The 21,574-nt window shown below is 36.3% G+C and overlaps 1 protein-coding gene across 19 annotated transcripts in view; it reads right to left on the bottom strand.

The window, feature by feature from the left end:
* Positions 1–21,574, bottom strand: part of ATP2C1 (ATPase secretory pathway Ca2+ transporting 1) — a 158,017-nt gene that overhangs the window by 2,256 nt on the left and 134,187 nt on the right. For 7 of the 19 annotated variants that reach the window (XR_012430684.1, XM_065539881.2, XM_065539890.2 and 4 more), the window contains 8 exons: positions 21,503–21,553; positions 20,406–20,572; positions 18,387–18,455; positions 17,700–17,816; positions 16,741–16,888; positions 16,106–16,201; positions 14,797–14,938; positions 13,120–13,244 (listed from right to left, as the gene is read on the bottom strand). Coding sequence is in view for 15 of the 19 variants with exons in the window: in XM_065539881.2 (XP_065395953.1) it covers positions 13,120–13,244; positions 14,797–14,938; positions 16,106–16,201; positions 16,741–16,888; positions 17,700–17,816; positions 18,387–18,455; positions 20,406–20,572; positions 21,503–21,553 (915 nt within the window). In the remaining 4 variants the exon portion in view is untranslated. Of the gene's footprint in view, positions 1–12,465; positions 13,245–14,796; positions 14,939–16,105; positions 16,202–16,740; positions 16,889–17,699; positions 17,817–18,386; positions 18,456–20,405; positions 20,573–21,502; positions 21,554–21,574 lie in introns of those variants that run through there. The other 12 variants (XR_012430685.1, XM_065539882.2, XM_065539885.2 and 9 more) reach the window with 3 other exon arrangements.

Genomic DNA, 21,574 nt, shown 5'->3' with positions numbered 1-21,574 from the left:
TGTCAATGATGGTTATCCTGTTGCACTGAATTAGTTCTTTAACAACATACTTTTTTCTCCCTTTGAACAGACTGTACAGTGGAAGCCTGGTGCACGGGCTATGCCAACAACTGCTAGCATCGACCTCTGTAGAAAGTCTCCTGAGCATGTGTCCTGAGGCTAAGCAACTTTATGAACATCTATTCAATGCCACAAGGTCATATGCCCCCACTGAAATATTCCTACCAAAAGGTAAATCAAATTCGAAAAAAAAAAGGCAGAAGAAACAGAATACCAGCTGTTCTAAGAACAGAGGCAGAACCACTGCACACACCAAGTGTTGGTACAAGGGAAACAACCGGTTTGGGTTGTTAATGGTTGAAAACTTAGAGGAACATAGTGAGGCCTCCGACCTTGAATAAAACTCAGTTTCCATCAAACTAGATGTATTTAATATAATCCTTACTTAAAATTATTCTGTTACCTCCCTTGAAACAATTAACTTTTTCTTTAGGACTAACCTGTTAGGGGATAAACATCACAGCAATCTGAATTCCAAGTTATTTTGTATTTTGCTTTTAATAAATACAACCTGATTTAAGAAACTTTTGTATTTCTAAATATGTTTGAAACCATGTTTATACTTCTCATGTTCCATTTCAGCAAGTTAACAGTAATATATGCTATACGCTTTAAATTGCAGCAATTTAGCCAGCTACATTCTCAGAAAGAGTAGAAGTCCCACTCAATTATTGCCTTTAAGTAGCAGCTGGTTATCATTTCAAAAATTTTTAAAAACAGTTTCCTCTCTGTACTTTAGTATGAAGTCTGGGCAATGAAAGGTAGAGAAGTGAGGATGCCAGACAGAAAACTGTCTCTACTAAAAGTAAGTACTTAAGTCAATGAGACCATGACAGGATTGAAGAGCACTTTAGGTACACTCCAGGTTTTAAAGCAGAAGTTGAAACTAATAGCCCCAGCCAAATAAGAAACAGCATCCTGAGCTGTTAGACCTAGAGGAGGAGGAAACAGTGAGAAGTGAAAATATCAGAGATATATGCAGCAACACCAGACTCTATGCCCTCTTTATACTATAGATTTTGACCCATTAATGAGATGTGAAAGTAATGAGTCACACCCATTATTTTTTAATGAAAAAATTCGAATGGAAAATATCAGATATACATATCATGTATCAGGTCATTGTGTAAAATGTATTCCTTACTGTGGACTGTAGTGAAAAAGTTTAAAAGGTACTGCTCTGGAAAATACTGCCAAATAGAGGCTGCTAAAATTAGAAATACCTGAAGAGTTATGAAGGTGCAAGCCAGTTCCAAATAAGAACTTCAAAATAAAGAGAACCAAGTAGAGTAAATGCATTGGGCAAGATCCGAAAATATATTCAACCTTCATTTTACTTGTATTCATACAAATTGTGTTCTTCCTTCTGTACTCTCCCACTGGTATATTCCATCAGGAATAGCCCTAAAGGTAGCTTTAAAGCTGCCATTTTGAGCAGGCCTATGTACAGTTCCTAATATCTGATAAACAATTTTCTTTACTTTCCTAGAAGTACCATACTCTTAGAGGAATGAGCCCAGCATCAGCCAGTGTCAAACACACACCTGCCAAGTGTTGACTGGGTTTCTCCATTTACAAAAGACACAATACATCATTTGCTCCTAGAATATTCAAACCTAACAATTACTTTGTTAAATAAGAGTTCTTGAAATAAGGAAATTTTTATTATTTTCAGAGGATTACATGGGAGTTCTTCAGTAAGGTTATTTTTATAATCTTACTAACAACCATCTCCAAAGAGATGGTTATTCCCAGAAGAATCAAGAAAAGAGCAGTCAAGTACATCTATTTTTGAAAAGAAATGTTACTGGAAAATAATGTATCTAATGGGGACTATAAACATGTCAGACCCGTGCTGGGTGTGTGGCTCACGCCTGTAATCCCAGCACTTTGGAAGGCCAAGGCAGGCAGACTATTTGAGGTCAGGAGTTCAAGACCAGCCTGGCCAACATGGTGAAACCCCATCTCTACTAAAAATACAAAAATTAGCCGGGCATCATGGCAGGCACCTGTAGTCCCAGCTACTCAGGAGGCTGAGGTGGGAGAGTTGCTTGAACCTGGGAGACAGAGGCTGCAGTGAACCGAGATAGCGCCACTGTACTCAAGCCTGGGTGACAGAGCAAGACTCCGTCTCAAAAAACAAAACAAAACAAAAACACACACATGTAAGACCTTTGTTATACCAAATCCTCCCTACCTTGATTCCTGGAGTTTGAGGCTAATCTGGAGATTATATTAATATAACTGTCCCATTTCCTGGGTTGTCATCAACACTGCTTCTTAAAACCACTGAATTACCTCTATGTTTTTCTTTGATTAAAAGTGTCCTCCTCCAGCAGAAGTAATAAGTCAGGTTCCTTTCTCTAACCATTTCAGGACCATTCCACTGAAAATTATCCAGCCTTGCAGTAAAGGAGTGAAAGTCTAATAATGTCCCTTTAAGTATACTACCCTGGTGTATATCTTCTCCTACATATATTAGATGAGAGGTCACAGGCACTTCACAGGAGTATATAAGGTGGTTCACCGAAGAATGATGACATAGCACCTGAACCCCCTGCAGAAGACATTCTTGTTTAAGCTGCTTGGGAGACAACACACAATGAAATGACAAGAGATTATTTTATTAGGTTGGTGCAAAAGTAACTGTGGTTTTTACCATTATATAAAGTATTGTCTGTCAGATGCAAAATGGCAAAGTGCAGACTGAATACTACAATAAGGAAACAGCAGTCACCAGGATGAGAGGTTAAATCACAGGAAGATTCTCATGCCTGGCTTTTGACCTGGCTTTAAAGAATAGGAATTTTAAAATTCAGATCAGATATACATTAGGAACACCTGTGTAGAAGCAGAATGTTATACATCCCATATTCCCTTTCCAAAATCTAGTTTCCTGTGTTTGCAATCAAGTGATTAGGTCCTGCTCTTTCTAATTCAGTTCTAACAAATGAAATCTTATCTTAGGCTTTGGAAATTGTCTTCAGTTAGCAGCTCAAGTAACAAAAGGAACTCTGGGCAGCTAAGATGAATAAATTTTAGAGATAAAGCTGCAGAGACAGGAAAACTTTTACTATAACCTAATCATGTTCTGTATTTAGTGCTGATAAAATTATATGTGAAGTCTATTTTGTACAAGCACTTTTTGAGACATTTGGACCTTGAAAGTTTAATATATATCCTATAAATATAATCACAGGTCTTTCATGCTATTTGATCATGGGGAAAGAATTCAAATTAACCTTTTAGCATCTGAATTTGAATTTCAGAAGATAAAGACCATAGCTAAAAAGCCCTTAGAATTCTCTTTTTCTCCTTTGTGCACAAAAGGAAATAAATCAATGACTATGCCTCAGTTGCCCCACCTGCAAAGGATTTTAACAGTCCAAATTATTGTGTAAAAGATAAAATAACATGTATTTTTAAGTTACTTAACACAGTGCCTCATACTAAAAATGTGTTATTAAGTGATGGCCATTGTTATATCCCCAATGAAAAGCCAGGGCAAAGCAAGGAATGTGGGAAGAAGTGAGTGTTAAGCAGTACAAAGATTAAGACAACGTTTGAGACCATAATTGCCATAGGTTTAAAAGCAGAATTTTGCAAAGGCAAAGGAGATCAACACTATCAAATATGGTGAAGAAGAGACACGGGCAGGAATGTGAGAATATTATAGCAACTCCAGCAGTAGCCACACTGGAAAGGGTAGAAAACTACCAAGAGAATTTCAATGGGCAGCCAAGCTCAAACTTAGAAAATAATGAAAAAAGACTAGAAGGAATTATCCCCATGTGAGTACCTGTCCCCCTTTAGCCCTTTTTCCTATTTTCAGAGTTTTCTGTAGTGTTTTTAAAGCTCAATTTGAAAGAGCCCTTGGCATGTTTAAAGATAGGAAAAGGTGGCCAGGCACAGTAGCTCACACCTGTAATCCCAGCACTTTGGGAGGCTGAGGTGGGTGGATAACGAGGTCAGGAGATCGAGACCATCCTGGCTAACACAGTGAAACCCCATCTCTACTAAAAATACAAAAACAAAATTAGCCGGCGTGGTGGCAGGCACCTGTAGTCCCAGCTACTCGGGAGGCTGAGGCAGGAGAATGGCGTGAACCCAGGAGGCAGAGCTTGCAGTGAGCCGAGATCGTGCCACTGCACTTTAGCCTGGGCGACAGAGCGAGACTCCGTCTCAAAAAAAAAAAAAAAAAAAGAGAGAGAGAGAGAAAGGTGAAGAGCAGATATTACCATTTCCTAGGAATTTCCTCTTCCTGCAACTACCAGTGTTATAAACCTGGCCCTACTCCATAATCCTAAGGAAGCCAAACCCAGTTTTACCCTTAGCAAGGTTGCCAGATTTCACTGGGTTCTGCTCTCAACCACATGCTGTTTGGCTGGCTGGCGTACCATGAACCTGAGCAGCACCTGGAAAGCCATCACTACCAAGACCAGAAAGTTCCATAAAAGGATAAACTTTCAGTGGTGCCTGACTCAAAATGTGACACTGTATTTTCAATAAGATAGATGTGGGGTACTTGGTGTTTATCTCATGTCTTTTAATGACACACTTCAGTCATCACAGCTGAAAGTGATTCTGCATCTTGTACCAATTTGAAATTAAATACTACTCTTGGAAAAATGCCACCCTACTTCCAGCAGCAGCTTTCTGAGCCATACAGGATAAGCTGCTTTTGCATTTCTTTCCAGAGGTATGAATAATACTAAATTCAAGTCCATCCAGCTGTAAAAATTCTAAGATGAGAACTTCATGTTGAGGAAGGAAGTTTTAAAATTTAAAAGGCATGACTGCACGACAGTCTGTTAAAATGGGAGAAGTGAATGAGATAATACATGAAAGAAGAATTTCCAGCTAGTTTCACTGGATTCTGTTTTTAGGGAGAGAAATCAAATGAAAAATGAACAAGTTACAATGCACATTCAATCTCTTCTATTCCTGCTACTCTTGAAAACATTCTATTTGGTTAAAATAGCTAAGTCTTTCTCTGAAAATATAAATATATTTTTACATTTATGTATATATGCACATATATAGTCACCTTTTGGTATCTGTGGGAACTATGCAGATATGTTTTGGTTTAGAATGTTCTGTTCTGAGAAAATGAGTTAGTGACTATATTTTTTCCCTAAGACTGAGCTGTTAGGATAGTTTAGTTTCTACTATTACTAAATGTTGTCTTCTCTAAGCAAGATAATATACTTTAGCCTATTCAGATTAAGCTTTGTTTCTCTGGGTTTGTACAACCAATAGGAGGGAAACCTCCACTTCTCTTCTGCATCCAAGAGGTAGAAGTGAGCCCATCAACCAGACAAGAGAAGACTGCTTCAGATGGATAAAAAGTTGGGTGAGCAGAGAGAGAGAGATGGGAAGCACAATTCAGATGGGACGGCAGATCAGAATACTCCACCTAATGTAAGAACAAGAAGCCTTGATAATGTGATGGCATATCCTCCTGGTTGATGATGTTTTAACAACAGTCTGAGACACTCTGACTTTCTCTACATGGGAGCCTTGATGGAGACTCAGAGTAGTCACTGACATCAAATCTGCTACCAAGTGCATCCATACAAGAGAGAATATACTGTTGGGAGATTGGAGGGTAGAGAAAATTGGTGCCACTTCCTTTCTAATCCACTGAATGCAAGGTACAGGCCTATTTTCCTCTTTTTGAATATCTAAATGAGTAGGCAAACTTTCTACAAAGGGCCAGATAGTAAATATTTTAGGCTTTACAGGTCATATAGTCTCTTGCAACGGCTCACCTTTGCTGCCATAGCATGACAATGCCAGTAAACAATATTGTAAATGAATGTGCATAGTTGTGTTCTAATAAAACTTTATTTACAAAAATAGGCAACAGGAGAATCTGACCTGCATGGCGTAGTTTCTTTCTTTTCTTTCCTTTTTCTTTTTTGAGACAGAGTCTTGTTCTGTCTCCCAGACCAGAATGCAGTGGCGCAATCTAGGCTCACCGCCTCCCAGGTTCAAGCAGTTCTGGTTCTTAGCCTCCCAAGAAGCTGGCATTACAGGGATGCAACACCACGCCCTACAGATTTTTGAATTTTTAGTTTCGCCACGTTGGCCAGACTGGTCTCGAACTCCTAGCCTCAAGCAACCTGCCTTCCCCACCCTCACAAAGTGCTGGGATTACAGGTGTGAGCCACCACGCCTGGCCATAGTTTCTACACCAAAACTAAATAATAGCTCCATGTGGATGAGTTAAACAAGATTAAATTAAACTATTTCCCTAACTTGTAATACCTCTAGCTGATGCATGGACCATCCAACCATCCAGACCCACTCCATATAGAAAAATACTTACAAAATCTAATGTAATCCTATTACGCAACCACACAGATGAATATGAGACAGAAATAGGAATTAAAACATTCTAATTTATAACTTCTTAAAATTGATCTAATAATGCTTAAATGTAAAGTTTGTCATGTCTTTCCTATCAGACATACATTTTCTACACAGTTACCTATTTGTAAGACGCACAAACCATGTGTTTCACAGTATGCCTGCAAGATGCAGACCTGACAAGAGCAATGGTCCAGGCATTATATGGTATTTTATTTATGACCATAAGATGGCACCAAATTATCACTTGTCAACTAAAGGGCACTTTGATATACTTATCACAGAGAACACTTTAATAGAAAGTTCTTTAATGTAGTTGAGAAGATTAGTAATTTTTTTTTAAACTATTAAAAGGCACATTTTCAAAACCTACAAATCCAGAGCCCAAAAATGGATCTCTGGAATTTATATAGAACGATTTGCTCAGTTTCTGGCATTGAGTGCTCATAACAATGAGATGTGGTTTCTACTCAAAAGGGTTACTAAGTAGAGCAATGCAACTATTGCTTAAGAAATAATGATGCTAGGGCACCTTTGCGTTAAATATGAAAAGAAGTTCTGTCAGGCCTAACAGCCATGAAGGCCTAACACCACAGAAATGCGGGCCTTTGTCGGTATATTTGTCAGTTTGGCCAGATTTGAGTAAAACAGAATAGGAATAGCAAAGTCAGGTGTGCACAGTGACCTGCACATGAAACACCATCTACCTGAAGCAGCTGTGCAAGCACAGGCTGTTACATCATATATGCTCATGTGTACACAAGAACACCAGCAGATTTATATTAGAAAAGGATTTCTAAGGATAAAAACTAATGGCTCAAATAATTGTTTTCACTTTTCTCCCCAAACTTTGACACTTAATTTATGAAAGAGATTACCAAATTTCTGTTTAGATTTATCAACAAGTGTTTTCAACTTAAATTTTTAATGCTTTCTAAAACATAAAAATCCCACAATTTTATAAGTTATATGTAAATAATTTTTATTTTTAACATATTTAAATAAGTTATATGCAAACTTACTGCTACATTTAAAGAGTGTTTACAAGAAGTTAGGCTGGGCGTGATGGCTCACGCTTATAATCCCAGCACTTTGAGAGGTCAAAGCGGGCAGATTGCTTGAGCCCAGGAGTCTGAGACCAGCCTGGGCGACATGGCAAAACCTAATCTCTACAAAAAAATACACAAAATTAGCTAGGTATGGTGGCATGTGCCTGCAGTCCCAGCCACTCGAGAGGCTGAGGTAGGAGGATCACTTGAGCCCAGATGTCCAGGCTGCAGGAAGCCATGATCACACTACAGAGCAACACCTTGCCTCAAACAAAAAAAAAGTGTTCAAGAAACTGTACCCCCCCACACACACACAGACACATTATAGAAATCTGGAAAGGTTATTCTTGTTGGCATTTCACTGGGCTTTGAAGTAGAGGTAAAAGCTCTCTCTGATTCTCAACACTGGGACAGAGATAAAAGGATTTCAACTTAAAGTAACACTGTCCACAATGATCTCGAAGTCGACTGTACTGGAGCATTGTGTAGGAGACGAGACTAGAAAGGCCAAAAGAATTACACGTAAAATTTAAAAAACTAAACAGGCCAAGTGCTGTGGCTCATGCTTGTAATCCCAGCACTTTGGGAGGCTGAGGCACGTGGATCACCTGAGGTCAGGAGTTTGAGACCAGCCTGACCAACATGGTAAAACCCTGTCTCTACTAGATATGCGAAAATTAGCTGGGCATGGTGGCACACGCCTGTAATCCCAGCTACTCAGGAGGATGAGACAGGAGAATCACTTGAACTCAGGAAGCAGAGGTTGCAGTGAGCCAAGATCGCGCCACTGCACTCCAGCCTGGGCAACAGAGCAAGACTCCTTCTCAAAAAACAAACAAAAAATCAACATTGTTTTCTACTCTTCTGCCACAATTACTCATTCAGAGTAAGTAGCTGCTTTCTAATGGTAATGTTATTTACTCACTGGGGTTTCCTCATGTGGCATACCTTAAGCTATGTGGTTCGCTGACACACACATAAACATACATACACACACACTCTCACCTCTTAGAAAGTGTCTTACTGCAAGTATCAAAAAAAAGTGCTGCCAGTAATTCAGATCAGTGTTTTCCAGTCAGTAACCTTAGTAACAGATTCACTATTAACATTCGATAACAAAGGAGACTGAAATATTATCTTGTCCTTCTGCATTTTGAATTTATACAACTGTTTGCTGATTAATAACTATGCTAAAGGAAAGTTTTTAAAGGAAATCTTATTCTGTCAAAGCTGAGTTTACTTTCACTTATTGCTTAATTTAACAACAAAAAAAAAAAGGATGTGTTTTTCTACGAGCTTATAATTAGTCAGCCATAGCTTTAACACATCCAGCTGGGAAATCTCAAGGACACAACAAGCTTTACATTTCAGATGGACCTGTGTCCCACTAAACCCTGCTTAGCTTAGGTTCTTCTGCTAATAGCTCTACTATTCAAGCCAAAGGCCACAGACTAGTATCTTTTCCATTTTCCTTTTCTCCTATCCAGTCACGTCAATGTTATCTCTCAGAAGATACAAATTCAAGGCTGGGCACAGTGGTTCACACCTAATCCCAGCATTTTGGGAGCCCAAGGCTGGTGGATTGCCTGAGCTTAGGAGTTCGAGATCAGCCTGGGCAACAAAGTGAAACCCTGCCTCTACCAAAAATACAAAAAAATTTGCCAGACATGGTGGTGTGCACCTGTAATCCCAGATACTCAGGAGGCTGAGGTGGAAGGATCACTTGATCCTGGGAGGTAGAAGTTGCAGTGAGCCGAGATCACACCACTGCACTCCAACCTGGGGGACAGAGTGAGACCCTGCCTCAAAAAAAAAAAAAAAAAAAAAAAAAAAGACAATTCAAATTCCATGCCTTTCTCTCCATCGTGACTGCCACAGCTCAATCATCCCTTTACTCCTTAAGCTTCCTTGAGTTTCTAATTGGTCTCCCTATTTCAGTCTTCACAACTGATCCTCTGTGCTTCCATCAGCATGTTACGATACAAAAATCCAAACTCACATCAAACTCTTGAAATGCCCTGGCATGCTATCAGACAAATCAATTGTCTCTGCTTTCACCATTAGGCTTCTGCCTATCTCTCCAACCCTTCACACTGTACTTCCTGGTCTTAACAGTGTCAAACTCACTGTGGTTTTCACAGATTCCTTCTAGCCCCTACCACCACCTCTGCAGAGGCTTTGCTGTTTGGCTGCAATGTCCTACTGCTTCTCAGCTGGAGTTTCCCAACTTAAAATTTGATTCAGCTGTCACTAGTTCTAGGCAATTTCCATGACAAATTTCTTTGAGGATCCCATGAAGTTATTTGTCTCCTTCAGCTACTGTAGCATTCTGGACAACATTTACCATCCTACTGGATATATTTCACATTGGTCTCCAGAACTGACTGAAAACTTCCTGAAGGCACGATACTACCTTTTTTTTAAAAAAATCTAAACCCACAACAATGTTTATGGACAACTGTATCTACATTAATACCAGGGACTGGTTAACCATTATCCATTATTAACAATAACCAACTCTTGACAACCAAAACCCAAAATAATGTCATTAAATAAGAGTTAATAGTTCAAGTGGTAGCTGAGCTCAAGGAAACTTAACCATCAGAGTGATCTCTCTGTCCAATCACATACTAGTTAAGGATGAATATCCATACCACGTTTTAGTGTGCAAATCAGCTGCTGTTTGGATTGCAGGAGCTCAGTCTTAAAAAGTGCTTCAAAGATTTTCAAAAGCCAACGTCAAGGAAATTATCTAGTGAAATGTGCACTGGACTCATTTTAATCTATGTGTATTTTTAAAGTAAATAGGCAAAGATCCCTATTAACTTTCTTGAAATAGCTTATTAGCAGTAATATCCCCTGCTATCTGTGTTCATGGGCTCCTATAGGGCAGGGATGCCATCATCGTTCTACTTCTAGCACACTCCAGGTACTAAATAAATGTAATGAAAAGATAACCAGTTCATCATCTAACTTCATGTATGAGTCATATGCGGAAGTGAATTGCCAAGTGACAGAGGCAGAAAGCAAGGTAAAGTTAATTAAGTTTCCTAAATATTAGTTTATTGTTTGCCTCCAACTCATTTCAGTGAGAAACTATTTTTAAGTGTAACCAATACATACTTTACTTATGTAGTGTATCAAGGAGACCAAAACTTAAGTGATCTCAAAAAGACTACCAATGTAAAATACATACCCTACATGGACATGACAAGTAAATAATGTGTCTTATTCTTGTGAGGGTGGTTACTGCTATAAACAAAGCCTATATCCTGAGAAGGGAGGGTCTTTGGGTTGCATGGTTTCACTTTTGTTTCATCTCTGGGTTATGCAATGTCCAGCATAAATGTGACACAACATGTTCAGCCTTGTTCTGTGTGGCCAGTTTTGATCACTTCAGAACTGTTTACCTCATCAGTGCATTATTTTAAGTTCTTTTCTTTTCTTCCCTGACGTTTAGCCATTATGGGGCCAAATAACTCCATAAGGTAGTTTAACAGGGAAAAACATCAAGTAAGTTAGTATTGTTAGGGACTCTAGCAAGTCCTAGGATTAGGAAATGGGGTAAAAATTTAAAATTTAGATACCAGCACATTTAAATCATCCATGTCAACTTGGATTAATATATTATGGAAAATTGCAATCTGGATCTGTACTGTACATTCAACTTCTTTTTAAATCATAGATTCTGTGTACTATGCATTCTCCAGCATCCATATGGATAATTTTAATTTCTGTATCTTCAGCATCCATATGGATAATTTTAATGCTAATAGTCCCCACTGGGATGCCATTAACTTAAGAAATCATTTTTATTTTTATAGTACAAAGCAAATGAATGTATAGGCACATTTATTTCAATCAAGTCATAATCTGAACCTAAAATGCAAAGCAAAAGATTAACGTGCATTTAATATGTATTTCAAGTCTTTGTAACAGAGAAGAAAAATCATTACAAAATTAAGGTATGAGACATCAAGTCACTAATGATAGAGTTGATTAGACAATGGCTTCCATGTTCCATCTAATGACATGGAACAATGTACATTTGACAATTCAGCCTTAAAGGGTTAAGTAGAATAAACTTCAGGCAGCTCCTTACACTCAACTGCCTCAGTAACAAGACCCAAAGAATAGATATTTTCCCTATCAATGACAATAGTTCAGTGCTAACACTTGTAGTTTCATATTGGATAAAAGCTAAGGAATGGGTCATCCTGAAAGATTATAAAATACAAAACTTATTAGCTTCAAGAAGGATTAAACCTCTAAGAATTGGGACCCATTTCTGTTTATAGATAGAAATATTCAACAGAAAAACAAATTTCTAATTTTAAATTTCTGGCCCACATACTCAAAACAAATGACCTATACCTCATCAAGCTTTTATGAAAACTGATGGCATTACACACAAAATTCATCATCTCCCTAGCATGCCCAATGAAACAAAAAGAAGGTACAGAACACGTGATGAAAGTAGAAGAGACAGACTCAGATTTGTGCTAAAATCTAGGCCAAAGAAGCTGCAGATGCACACAGAGCAAGGCCAGGAAAGAATCTTCCACATATACTCTGGTTCATAAACCATCTGTTTGGGTTTGGGGACTTTTTATTCTTTAAGTCCAGTAGCCTATACTTCCTAAGAAATATGATTAAAAACTACATAACAGCAAAAATAATAAAATAGAATTACTTAGCTGAGGTATTTGGATTTATATTTAGAGGATGACAAAATGATATTTGACAAAGTATATAGTCTCCTTTAACTCAAAAAGGAAGACATGTTAATATAATTTATTATAAACTTCAGCCCAATCAGTCTTAAATGTTTTTGACTCTATGACTAAGTGTTAATTATGGACACTGTTATCCTAGAATACCACTTGATAGCCCTGCATTAATTCTGCTATACCAAAGACATACCTTTTTAAAATAAAATAAAATTAAATAAAATTAAATTAAATAAAGCAACCATTTACACTTACTAAGAAAAACAAAAATTTACTTCAAATTGTAGTATAGGCTTTTCAATCACAAAAAGAAAGAAAAGAACAGTGATCTGACAGTGGTCACATCCTGTGCAAAAAACTTGATACAAAAATGGTAGCACATGGTATCTGAGGTGCTTACATTACAGGAAAAAGGAAATACAGTAGCTGAAATATGGCACTCCTGGGAATCAACTTCTAAACCAAATAGAATGCCTTTGAAATGATTAAATTTATTTGTGTATTAGTAAGAAAGCCCCACCACCATAAATAGTACAATATTTAAAAATAAAAAAAAATATATCTATCTAAGATAGATAGTGTATTTATACTGTTAGACTTCTTTAAGTGCAGAAGGTGGTTCAGGTTTTGCCCTTTTTTTTAAATTAAATAACTGACCATATGCTTTATAAAGTTTCACTCAATCACAAAAGCCAATTATATCAAGGAATATGATATCAAAGTTGCATAATTTCATGTGGGACTGCCAGCAGGTTAAAGTCTTAAGTCTTTAACATTAATGTTCATTTTTAGTCAATGAATAGTTAAAAAGTTCTCAAATCTTCATATCCTCTTGAACTTGCCCTTCTAAATGATCCTCAGACTGCAATTTCTAGTTTGCAAATAAAATAATGCAATATGCATCATACTTCAAGAAAAGATGATGATGTCGAACTAACATGCTTCTGGATCTTTTCCCTGCTCCTTTCAACCTTCTTTATAATTTCTGCCACTATGCACACTGATGAGGTGAGACCCAAAAGAAACAACAGATCTGCAAGAGAAAATAAGTTGGGTTTTACATTTCTTTGAAACTTACAGTTGCAAAGCTTAATAGCTTACATTTTTCTAGCATTTTACCACAATTTTTTTTTTTTGAGGCAGAGTCTTGCTCTGTTGCCCAGGCTGGAATGCAGTGGTGTGATCTCGGCTCACTGCAACCTCTGCCTCCCGGGTTCAAGCCATTCTCCTGCCTCAGCCTCCCAAATGGCTGAGATTACAGGCATGTGCCATCATACCCAGCTAATTTTTGTATTTTTAGTAGAGATGGGGTTTCACCATTTTGGACAGGCTCGTCTCGAACTCCTAACCTCAAGTGATCTGCCTGCCTCAGCCTCCCAAAGTGTTGGGATTACTGGCATGAGCCATGGCACCTGGCCACCACAGCTTTCAAATACATTGTTTCACAACTATTCCATAACGTAGGCACAATCACCCTCAGTTAAAAATAAGAAAAGAAAAAAAGATATTAAATGACTTATCCAAAGTCATGTAACTAGGAAAGGCAGTAGCCAGAATTAGAACCTAAGTCCTCTGACCACTTTCCCTGAAACCTTATGTGGCTAGCCTTTATCAGTAACACCAACAAAAGGAGTTTTTTTACTTCACAGATCACACAGCCCTTTAAAAAAGTACTGTATCAACAGTAGTAGACACTTTGAATGAAAATGCCTATCTGAAGATTAAAAATTTGACATTAATATGTTCTATTTCAAAGCATAGAAGACTTGTCTTCACAATAGTATCCACACTATCTCAATTCTTATTTACTGCTTGGAAAATTGCAGATGTTTCCTTAAAATGCCATTTTTTAAAAAAAGAGGAAGCAATGTGAATATGGAATTAAAATACTGAAATTCAACTAGTTCAATTTCAAGGTAAATTTTAACTTGTAACAAAAAATACAGTGACACTGTATAACTATTTTCATAAATACCCAAATTAAGAATTCAATAAAGGATAGCATTATTGTCAAATACATCATTCCTCACACTTACATAGGAAAACTGATTTTTAAATGCACTGTACTATACATATAATAAATGGTAACGTAAGAATAATGTGTAATTTCCAAATAATCTTTATAAAACATTCTACTATTTGGGTCAGACTGACATTTTGTGAAATTAGAATGTACAAACAAGAAAGAATAAGAAAGAATTATTCGTTTAACTACTGAAAATTCTAACTTTAAAGAAGAGAGCAACTTGGTTTTCAGGGAGATTAAGTCTAGTTTTCTCTTCATACAAGATGGCATAGTACATAAAAAGTTATAAACTATACAGCAGGTTTTGATTTGCTACATTTGAGAATCACATAATATGATTTTTATAACAATTGATAACCTATAAAAAAGCAAAAACCAAAACCCTGGATTTAGGTGAGTAATTCCCCTGAGCTTTCCCAAATGAAAAAATAGATTCCTTTTTCAAATCAAGTGATTTACTTATTTTGCTATTTTAAAAGAATTTTAAAATTAAAACGAACACATTAGAAAATATGATTTATCTAAAGTATATAAATGATAAAGATAACGTTTTCTTTACCCAGTATGCTTAGGCTCTCAGTCTGAAAAACCTTTTGAAGTGGAGGAAAGTAAATAACTAGTAATTGTCCCATGATGGATCCAAGAACTGCATAGCAAAACATTTTATTACTGCAGAGTCCAATCTCAAACACAGACTTGGTCTGTTGGCAGAGCAGAGAGTTCAATTATTACTCCTTGGTCACAGAAATAACTTCTTTATTATATTCACTTCTAATTTTTAATAAGCAGTATAACTTTATCACTGAATTCTACAGTGTCAATTCTATGAAATCTCTTAAATTTTACTATTGTTTTGGAATAATTCAGATGGAATAAGGGTAAATATTAAAGTAGCTTTTATTTTATTTATCAAGAAAGGGCTTGCTTAAAAAAAAGTGACACTATATAAATGAGACCATTTTTAACATCCCAAACATCAAGAAACTTTATTTGTATTTTGCGAAATCATTTCTTCTTTTAACATCCCAAACATCAAGAAACTTCTCTGTAGTTTGCTAAATCGTTTCTATCCATTCTCACTAAGGTAGATATCTAAAATCCTTTCTTGGAGAATGGACCTAATTATGTGTGTACTGAAAAAGTAAAACCACTTTTCATAAAAAAATAATTACAGCTTCTTCAAAAATTGGTCAATTAGTGAGAATTCACTGTACTCGGAAGTTCTAGCATGGCAAATTATAATATAGTTAAGAATTCATAAAGTGCTTTAAAGCTGAAATGAATAGTCACGCCTCAAATGAAACTAGTTTTTAAGGACAATATGCTCTAAAAAAGTACCACAAAGCTCTAGCCCATTATTTTCTATCAAAACACTTAGACCAAGAAGCAGCAGTCACATCTTAAGATACAACAAGGGAAGAAAAGCAAAATTAAAATGTCCTAAGCTTTGACACAATGACAGGAGTGATGGGAAAAAAATTGGCACAAAACTGCTATTGTACTCCTAGCAATACTGTCTTCTAAGATGAGATTAATAAAATCTCAACAGAACCTACGAGGTTTGTTCTATGCTCAGATAATGTTAACCATGATCTATCTTATAGCTATAGCCAGCTAAACCCAGACGACAACACCTGTGAATTATTAATACTTTTATGTTCTAGTCAGACATAAAGCTTACCTCCCGCAAATGCCCCATCCTCACTGTGACCAATGGCACATGTTTATAAGAAGGCTATGTCTGGGGCTGCAATTGGTGGTTACAAAATTAAGCAAAGCTTAAAACCCATAATCTTTGCCTACTTATTAGAAAGCAGTCTACTCAAGTGAGTCAATCAAGTCAATCAACTAAGATCACCTAAACATACCTGGGATCTGGAACTTAGTGCATTGAACATGTCAAAAAACACAAAGCATGTGAAGGTCATTGTTGTGTCTCGAGGTGTAATCACATTGTCTCGTAGCTGTCAAGAGGTAATAACGAAATTACTTTTCAGTGGCTGAATTTAATGGATAAATAACATGCTTTTTAAAAAATATAAATATTTTCTTTCTATTAGGAAGAAATAGCTTTAGCCTAACATACGAAACGTAAAAGCTACCCAAATTTCCTATAAATCACCTAGCGAATAGTTGTAATCTACATAATAAAAAGTAAAAAAAAAAACCTCATGAACTATATATTAGATATTAAAATAGTTATTATTTAAAAATAAAGTGGTTGTATGATTTTAAGACTCAGGTTTTCAAAATTCTCTCTAAATTTTCATTTCTTTTTATTGTATCTAATACTTCTCTGCAGATTTATTCTAATACATGAATCAATAATTTTATTTATCCATAAAGATGGAAATCAAACTCTTTTAAAATGTTCTTATCATATTTTTCACTAAAAGAGGCTCCCTTAACTTCCCAGCCTTCTGGGTAACCCATCAAAATAACTAGGAATCCTATTATATATATAGAATTCATGTTAATATAGCAGCTTGGCCAGTGAATATACCTCACGCCAGAAGACAAACAAAGTCCCACAAACAATGATTATTGATGAAACAAGTATTTTAAGTATCAAGTTTTTAGTCAAAATGCTGTCTTTCCAGTTGCGAGGAGGTTTACGAATGACATCTTTATCCACTGGTTCTACTCCAAGGCTTAAAAACAAACAGAAAAATAAATTACTTTCAAGTTTTAAGGTTTGGATTTGTTACTTTCACAACCTCACTAACCTCAATTATTCAGCAAATTAAATGCTTTCTTATGGAAACAAAATGTTGAATCATAAAGAAAACCTTGGCTATGATTATACAAAAATAACACTGATTTTGTCACTTTTTCTCTCCTCTTTAACTTATTTGTTTGGCACAATTTGACAGGGGATAGATAATCAACTTTCAAAAAACCATCCAATTTATTTACATGTAAGTTTACCTCAAATACGGTGTGAAATACATGACCTACCAACTGAATTTTGAAGTATCTTTCATATAAAGAGGTTTTGACTGGGATGATTTGCTGGAGTGGCCAAATGACATCTATCACTCAACTATTCCATTAGCATTAAATTTTTTAAAAAAGTTATGACACTCAGGTCCTCTAATACTTTCCCAAAGTCTCTAAAACTGACAACAGCAGAACCTAGATAATAACACTGAACCCAGAAATTTCTCCATTATATCCAATTTTTAGAAATAAAAGGCTTACTTCCTGAGGACAGGGATAGCACCTATTCCTGATCTATTCTCAACCTTACGCTAGGCATCTCAGTGGAAAGGCTCAGATCTACACTGCATGCACACTCAAAAATAATAAATAAAATACGCACATCACACAATTTATAATATAAATGTTAAAACATTTGCTGCAAAGTTTTCCAACACTGTCCATAAATCAAGTTTTAAAACTTAATTATCAGGGTAGCACACATTCCTTGTTTTTCCAGCTCATGCAATAAAAAACTTGTACCTCTGGGCTGGGGGTCCATCCATAATAATATTGATCCACAAAATCTGCATGGCATTGAGAGGATTAGGAAAGTTCATTAATGTAGCCAATGAGATTAAAGTTAATGCTGCTATACTCCTGTTGAAAAAGAGAGTCATTTAAAAATATCAGCATAGTAAATCTGTTGATTCTATGATACCACTTAAAAATTTCACTACTACTATGGTTTTAAAGGAAGACTGTAAACTATTCTTCATTCATGTGGACATTTTAAAGCTAATAGTATTTTAACAAAGGATTTTCAAGATGTTTAGCCAACAGGAACAAATAAAGAATTTTTATATGTGCATGATAGTTTCAACAGTATTTCGGTAACCGTTTTTTGACTACACGATACCCGTTCTACTTTTGGAAAAAGATACCAAGAGGAAACAATGAGATGTGACTCATCCCTGATTTCATGAGCTATTAAATAAATCACAAAGATTTATATATTTTGATGATATAGACATCTAATTGTTACATTTACAACCTATTTATCATGCCACTTTAAATTTCTGAATACAATAAATTTTCTTTTTGGAAAACTGACATATGAACAATGCTCAGAAATATAAGGCAGATAAGTTTCTAGGCAGTCTGCTTAGGTTCTATTTTTCATATAATTTATCCAGAAGACCCATGGTGACAAATTCCTTGCAAACTTACGTGCTCAGCTGGAATCTAACGAAATTTTTAATGTTATTATAAATCCCTTTACCCTCTTCAATTGCAGACCTGAAATTTAAAAAATAAAGATGAAGTGAGAAAATATTATCATATAAAAATGTATCTATACTAAAACACTGTGGAGCTAATTTTGAAAATAAATTTCCAGCCGGGCACTGTGGCTCACGCCTGTAATCCCAGCACATTGGGAGGCCGAAGCTGGCAGATCACCTGAGGTCAGGAGTTTGGACCAGCCTGACCAACATGGCAAAACCCCGTCTCTAATAAAAATACAAAAATTAGCTGGGTGTGGTGGCGCATGCCTGTAATCCCAGCTACTTGGGAGGCCGAGGCAGGAGAATCGCTTAAACCTGGGAGGCGGAGGTTGCAGTGAGCCGAGATCACACCACTGCACTCCAGCCCTGGCAACAAAGTGAGACTCTGTCTCAAACAAACAAACAAATAAATAAATAAATAAATAAAATTTCAACTAATACAACACATGTATCAATATGGAAACATTTATTTTAGCAAAGAATTAAAGTCAAGCCTAAGCTCTACCTGAACTAATTTGTCACAGTATTAAAATTCTTATTCTGAAGAAGATATTTCAACATTAAAATCATACATTGTCTCTCCCCACAAGAGAAAATACTTCACATTCATAATACATAAAATGATTTTTTGTTTTTGTTTTTGAGACAGGGTCTTGCTCTGCTTCCCAAGCTGGAGTGCAGTGGCACAATCTTAACTTACTGCACCTCGACCTTCCTGGCTCAAGCAATCCTCCCAACTCAGCCTCCAGAGTAGCTGAGACCACAGGCTCAAGTCACCACTCCCAGCTATTTTTTTTTTTGTATTGTTTGGAGAGATGGGTTTTGACATGTTGCCTAGGCTGGTTTCGAACTCCTGGGCTCAAGTGATCCATCCACCTCAGCCTCCCAAAGTGCTGGCATTACAGCCATGAGATACCATGCCCAGCCATGATTATCTTCTTCACCTTCCTCTAAGCTCATTTTTCTTAGTGGTACAAAATGCAGAGTAAAGGTTTAAACTAATGTATGTCAGGAATCAAATGGCAATGAGATATATAAGAATTATAGAATTTAAGCTATGTGGTGTTCCTACACATCAAGTAGATCACATGTTGCAGAGGAATTAAATAGAGAACACAGTTTATAAGGATTCATATAAATTCTCTCATTCATTTAGCTGAATCCAAGAAAATCTAGGCTTTTTAATCAACTTCCCGTTTCTTCTAAGAATTCTATATAATTCTAATAATGGAAAGAAAAAACTCGTATCTTTGCAAAAGCTTGGCAAATACTGTGAGTCCTGAGCTCCCAAATGTTTTGCTGTAGGCCAAATCAGAGTAATAAAACAGCCTGGAACATATAATTAGAATTTATCACTAAACTCAGGTCATCCAACAGGTGGCTACCATAAATAAATAAATAAATAAATGGGATTCACATGATCCCCAACTGAACACTGTAAAACTGACACTACCATGTATTACACTGGAGTCTTAATTGGAAACTGTGGCTTACACAAATAAAGCTTTCTAAATTTAATAAATTATAACATTAAATGAGGGCAACATGAATAAATTACTGATATAAAAAAACAGGTATGGATGGAAACTTCATAATTTTCAATATTTATTATAAGGCCCAAAAAAGAGCCATACATATGCATAATTCTAACTACTTGAATTTAACATAAAGGCCATTACTATACCGTCATATTAGTGCCCAGAAAAAGGTGACATGTGGCTGGCACTTGGCAAATATTTCTTAAAGGAGAGTCCTGCCATTTACTATGTCTGTTCCAGCCACACAAATCATTTTCTTCAGAACTATACAACAGACCATAAAATAGGATAATTACCCTAGAAAAATGGTTTAGTTTACCTAATTTTTAAATACTAATTCTTTTCCAGTTGAATTCTCTAGGGGTGGGAGACAGGAAAGGATAGGGGAAGATTCTCTGATAGGCGTTCACTGAAATAAAGCTTACATTATGGTTTGAAAATCATCATCCACCAGGATCATGTCTGCTGCCTCTTTGCAAACATCTGTACCAGTCTGGCCCATCGCAACTCCAATGTCTGCAGCCTTCAGAGCAACTGCATCATTTACTCCATCTCCTGTCATGGCTACAACTGAACCGTTCTTCTGCAGTGACTACAGTGGAGCAGAGGACAGGGGAGAGGAAGGAATTCTGATAAAAATGTTGCTTCCATACAAAGCAATAAACAAATTCTCCCTAATTATTTTTCACATAATTAAGATTAGAAATAATATAGACCACCCATTTTTCAACAAACTTCAACAAATGGAGATCTCAGTAAGATAAAGCTTAGAAAAAGTTGCTACTAATATTTCCATCTGTGAGAACTGTATCTCTAAATTCTGTTCTTCAAACAACTATACAATGATTCTCAACCAGGGGCAATTTTATCTCCCAGGGGACATGTGACAATGTTTGGAGATGTTTCTGAGTGTCGTGATTTGGGGGATGTCACTGGCATCTAATGGGAAGGGGCTAAGGATGCTGCTAAACATTCTATAACACACGAGGCAGCCCTTCACAACAAGGAATTATCTAGTCCAAAATGTCAATGGTGCCAACGTTGAGAAACTCTGAACTACACAATGGCTGGTTATCATGATTAATAACTTAAGACCATTAACTACTGGATACTATATCGGTTGCTTTATATATAATTGACTAATATAAATAATCATAGCCTTTTAAGTATTGTTCACACTATCACAACACTATTTCCTTGCTGTATTTATTTAGTTTCTAACTTATTACCGCTATTCACACTGGGAAGACTTGGCTATGGACCCCAGTTAGAACATTCTTTTATACTGTCTGTTTAAAGAAAGCTACATTTGCAGATACTTCGTTCAAGTTTTCTTCTATATCTTACGCCAACTAAATTCTCTATTAGTGTTTCTATGTCAAGCTGTTACAAAAACAAACACTGTTTTGCTTCACAGTATTTCTGACCTTGATGCTCTACTTCCTGTAATGCAAACATAACAAAAGTAAAGTAGCAGCATTTTGTATACAGAAATAAAACAATCTGATTCTTAGACACTCACCTTAATAATTTTCATCTTGTGCCTTGGGCTAGCTCTGTAAAATACTGCAACCTGTTAAAATACAAGATACAC

This window comes from Macaca fascicularis, chromosome 2, assembly GCF_037993035.2.
Source record: "Macaca fascicularis isolate 582-1 chromosome 2, T2T-MFA8v1.1".
In the NCBI taxonomy this organism is placed as follows: domain Eukaryota; kingdom Metazoa; phylum Chordata; class Mammalia; order Primates; family Cercopithecidae; genus Macaca; species Macaca fascicularis.
Note: the sequence above shows the minus strand (reverse complement) of the source record. Positions and strands in the feature narration are given on the sequence as shown.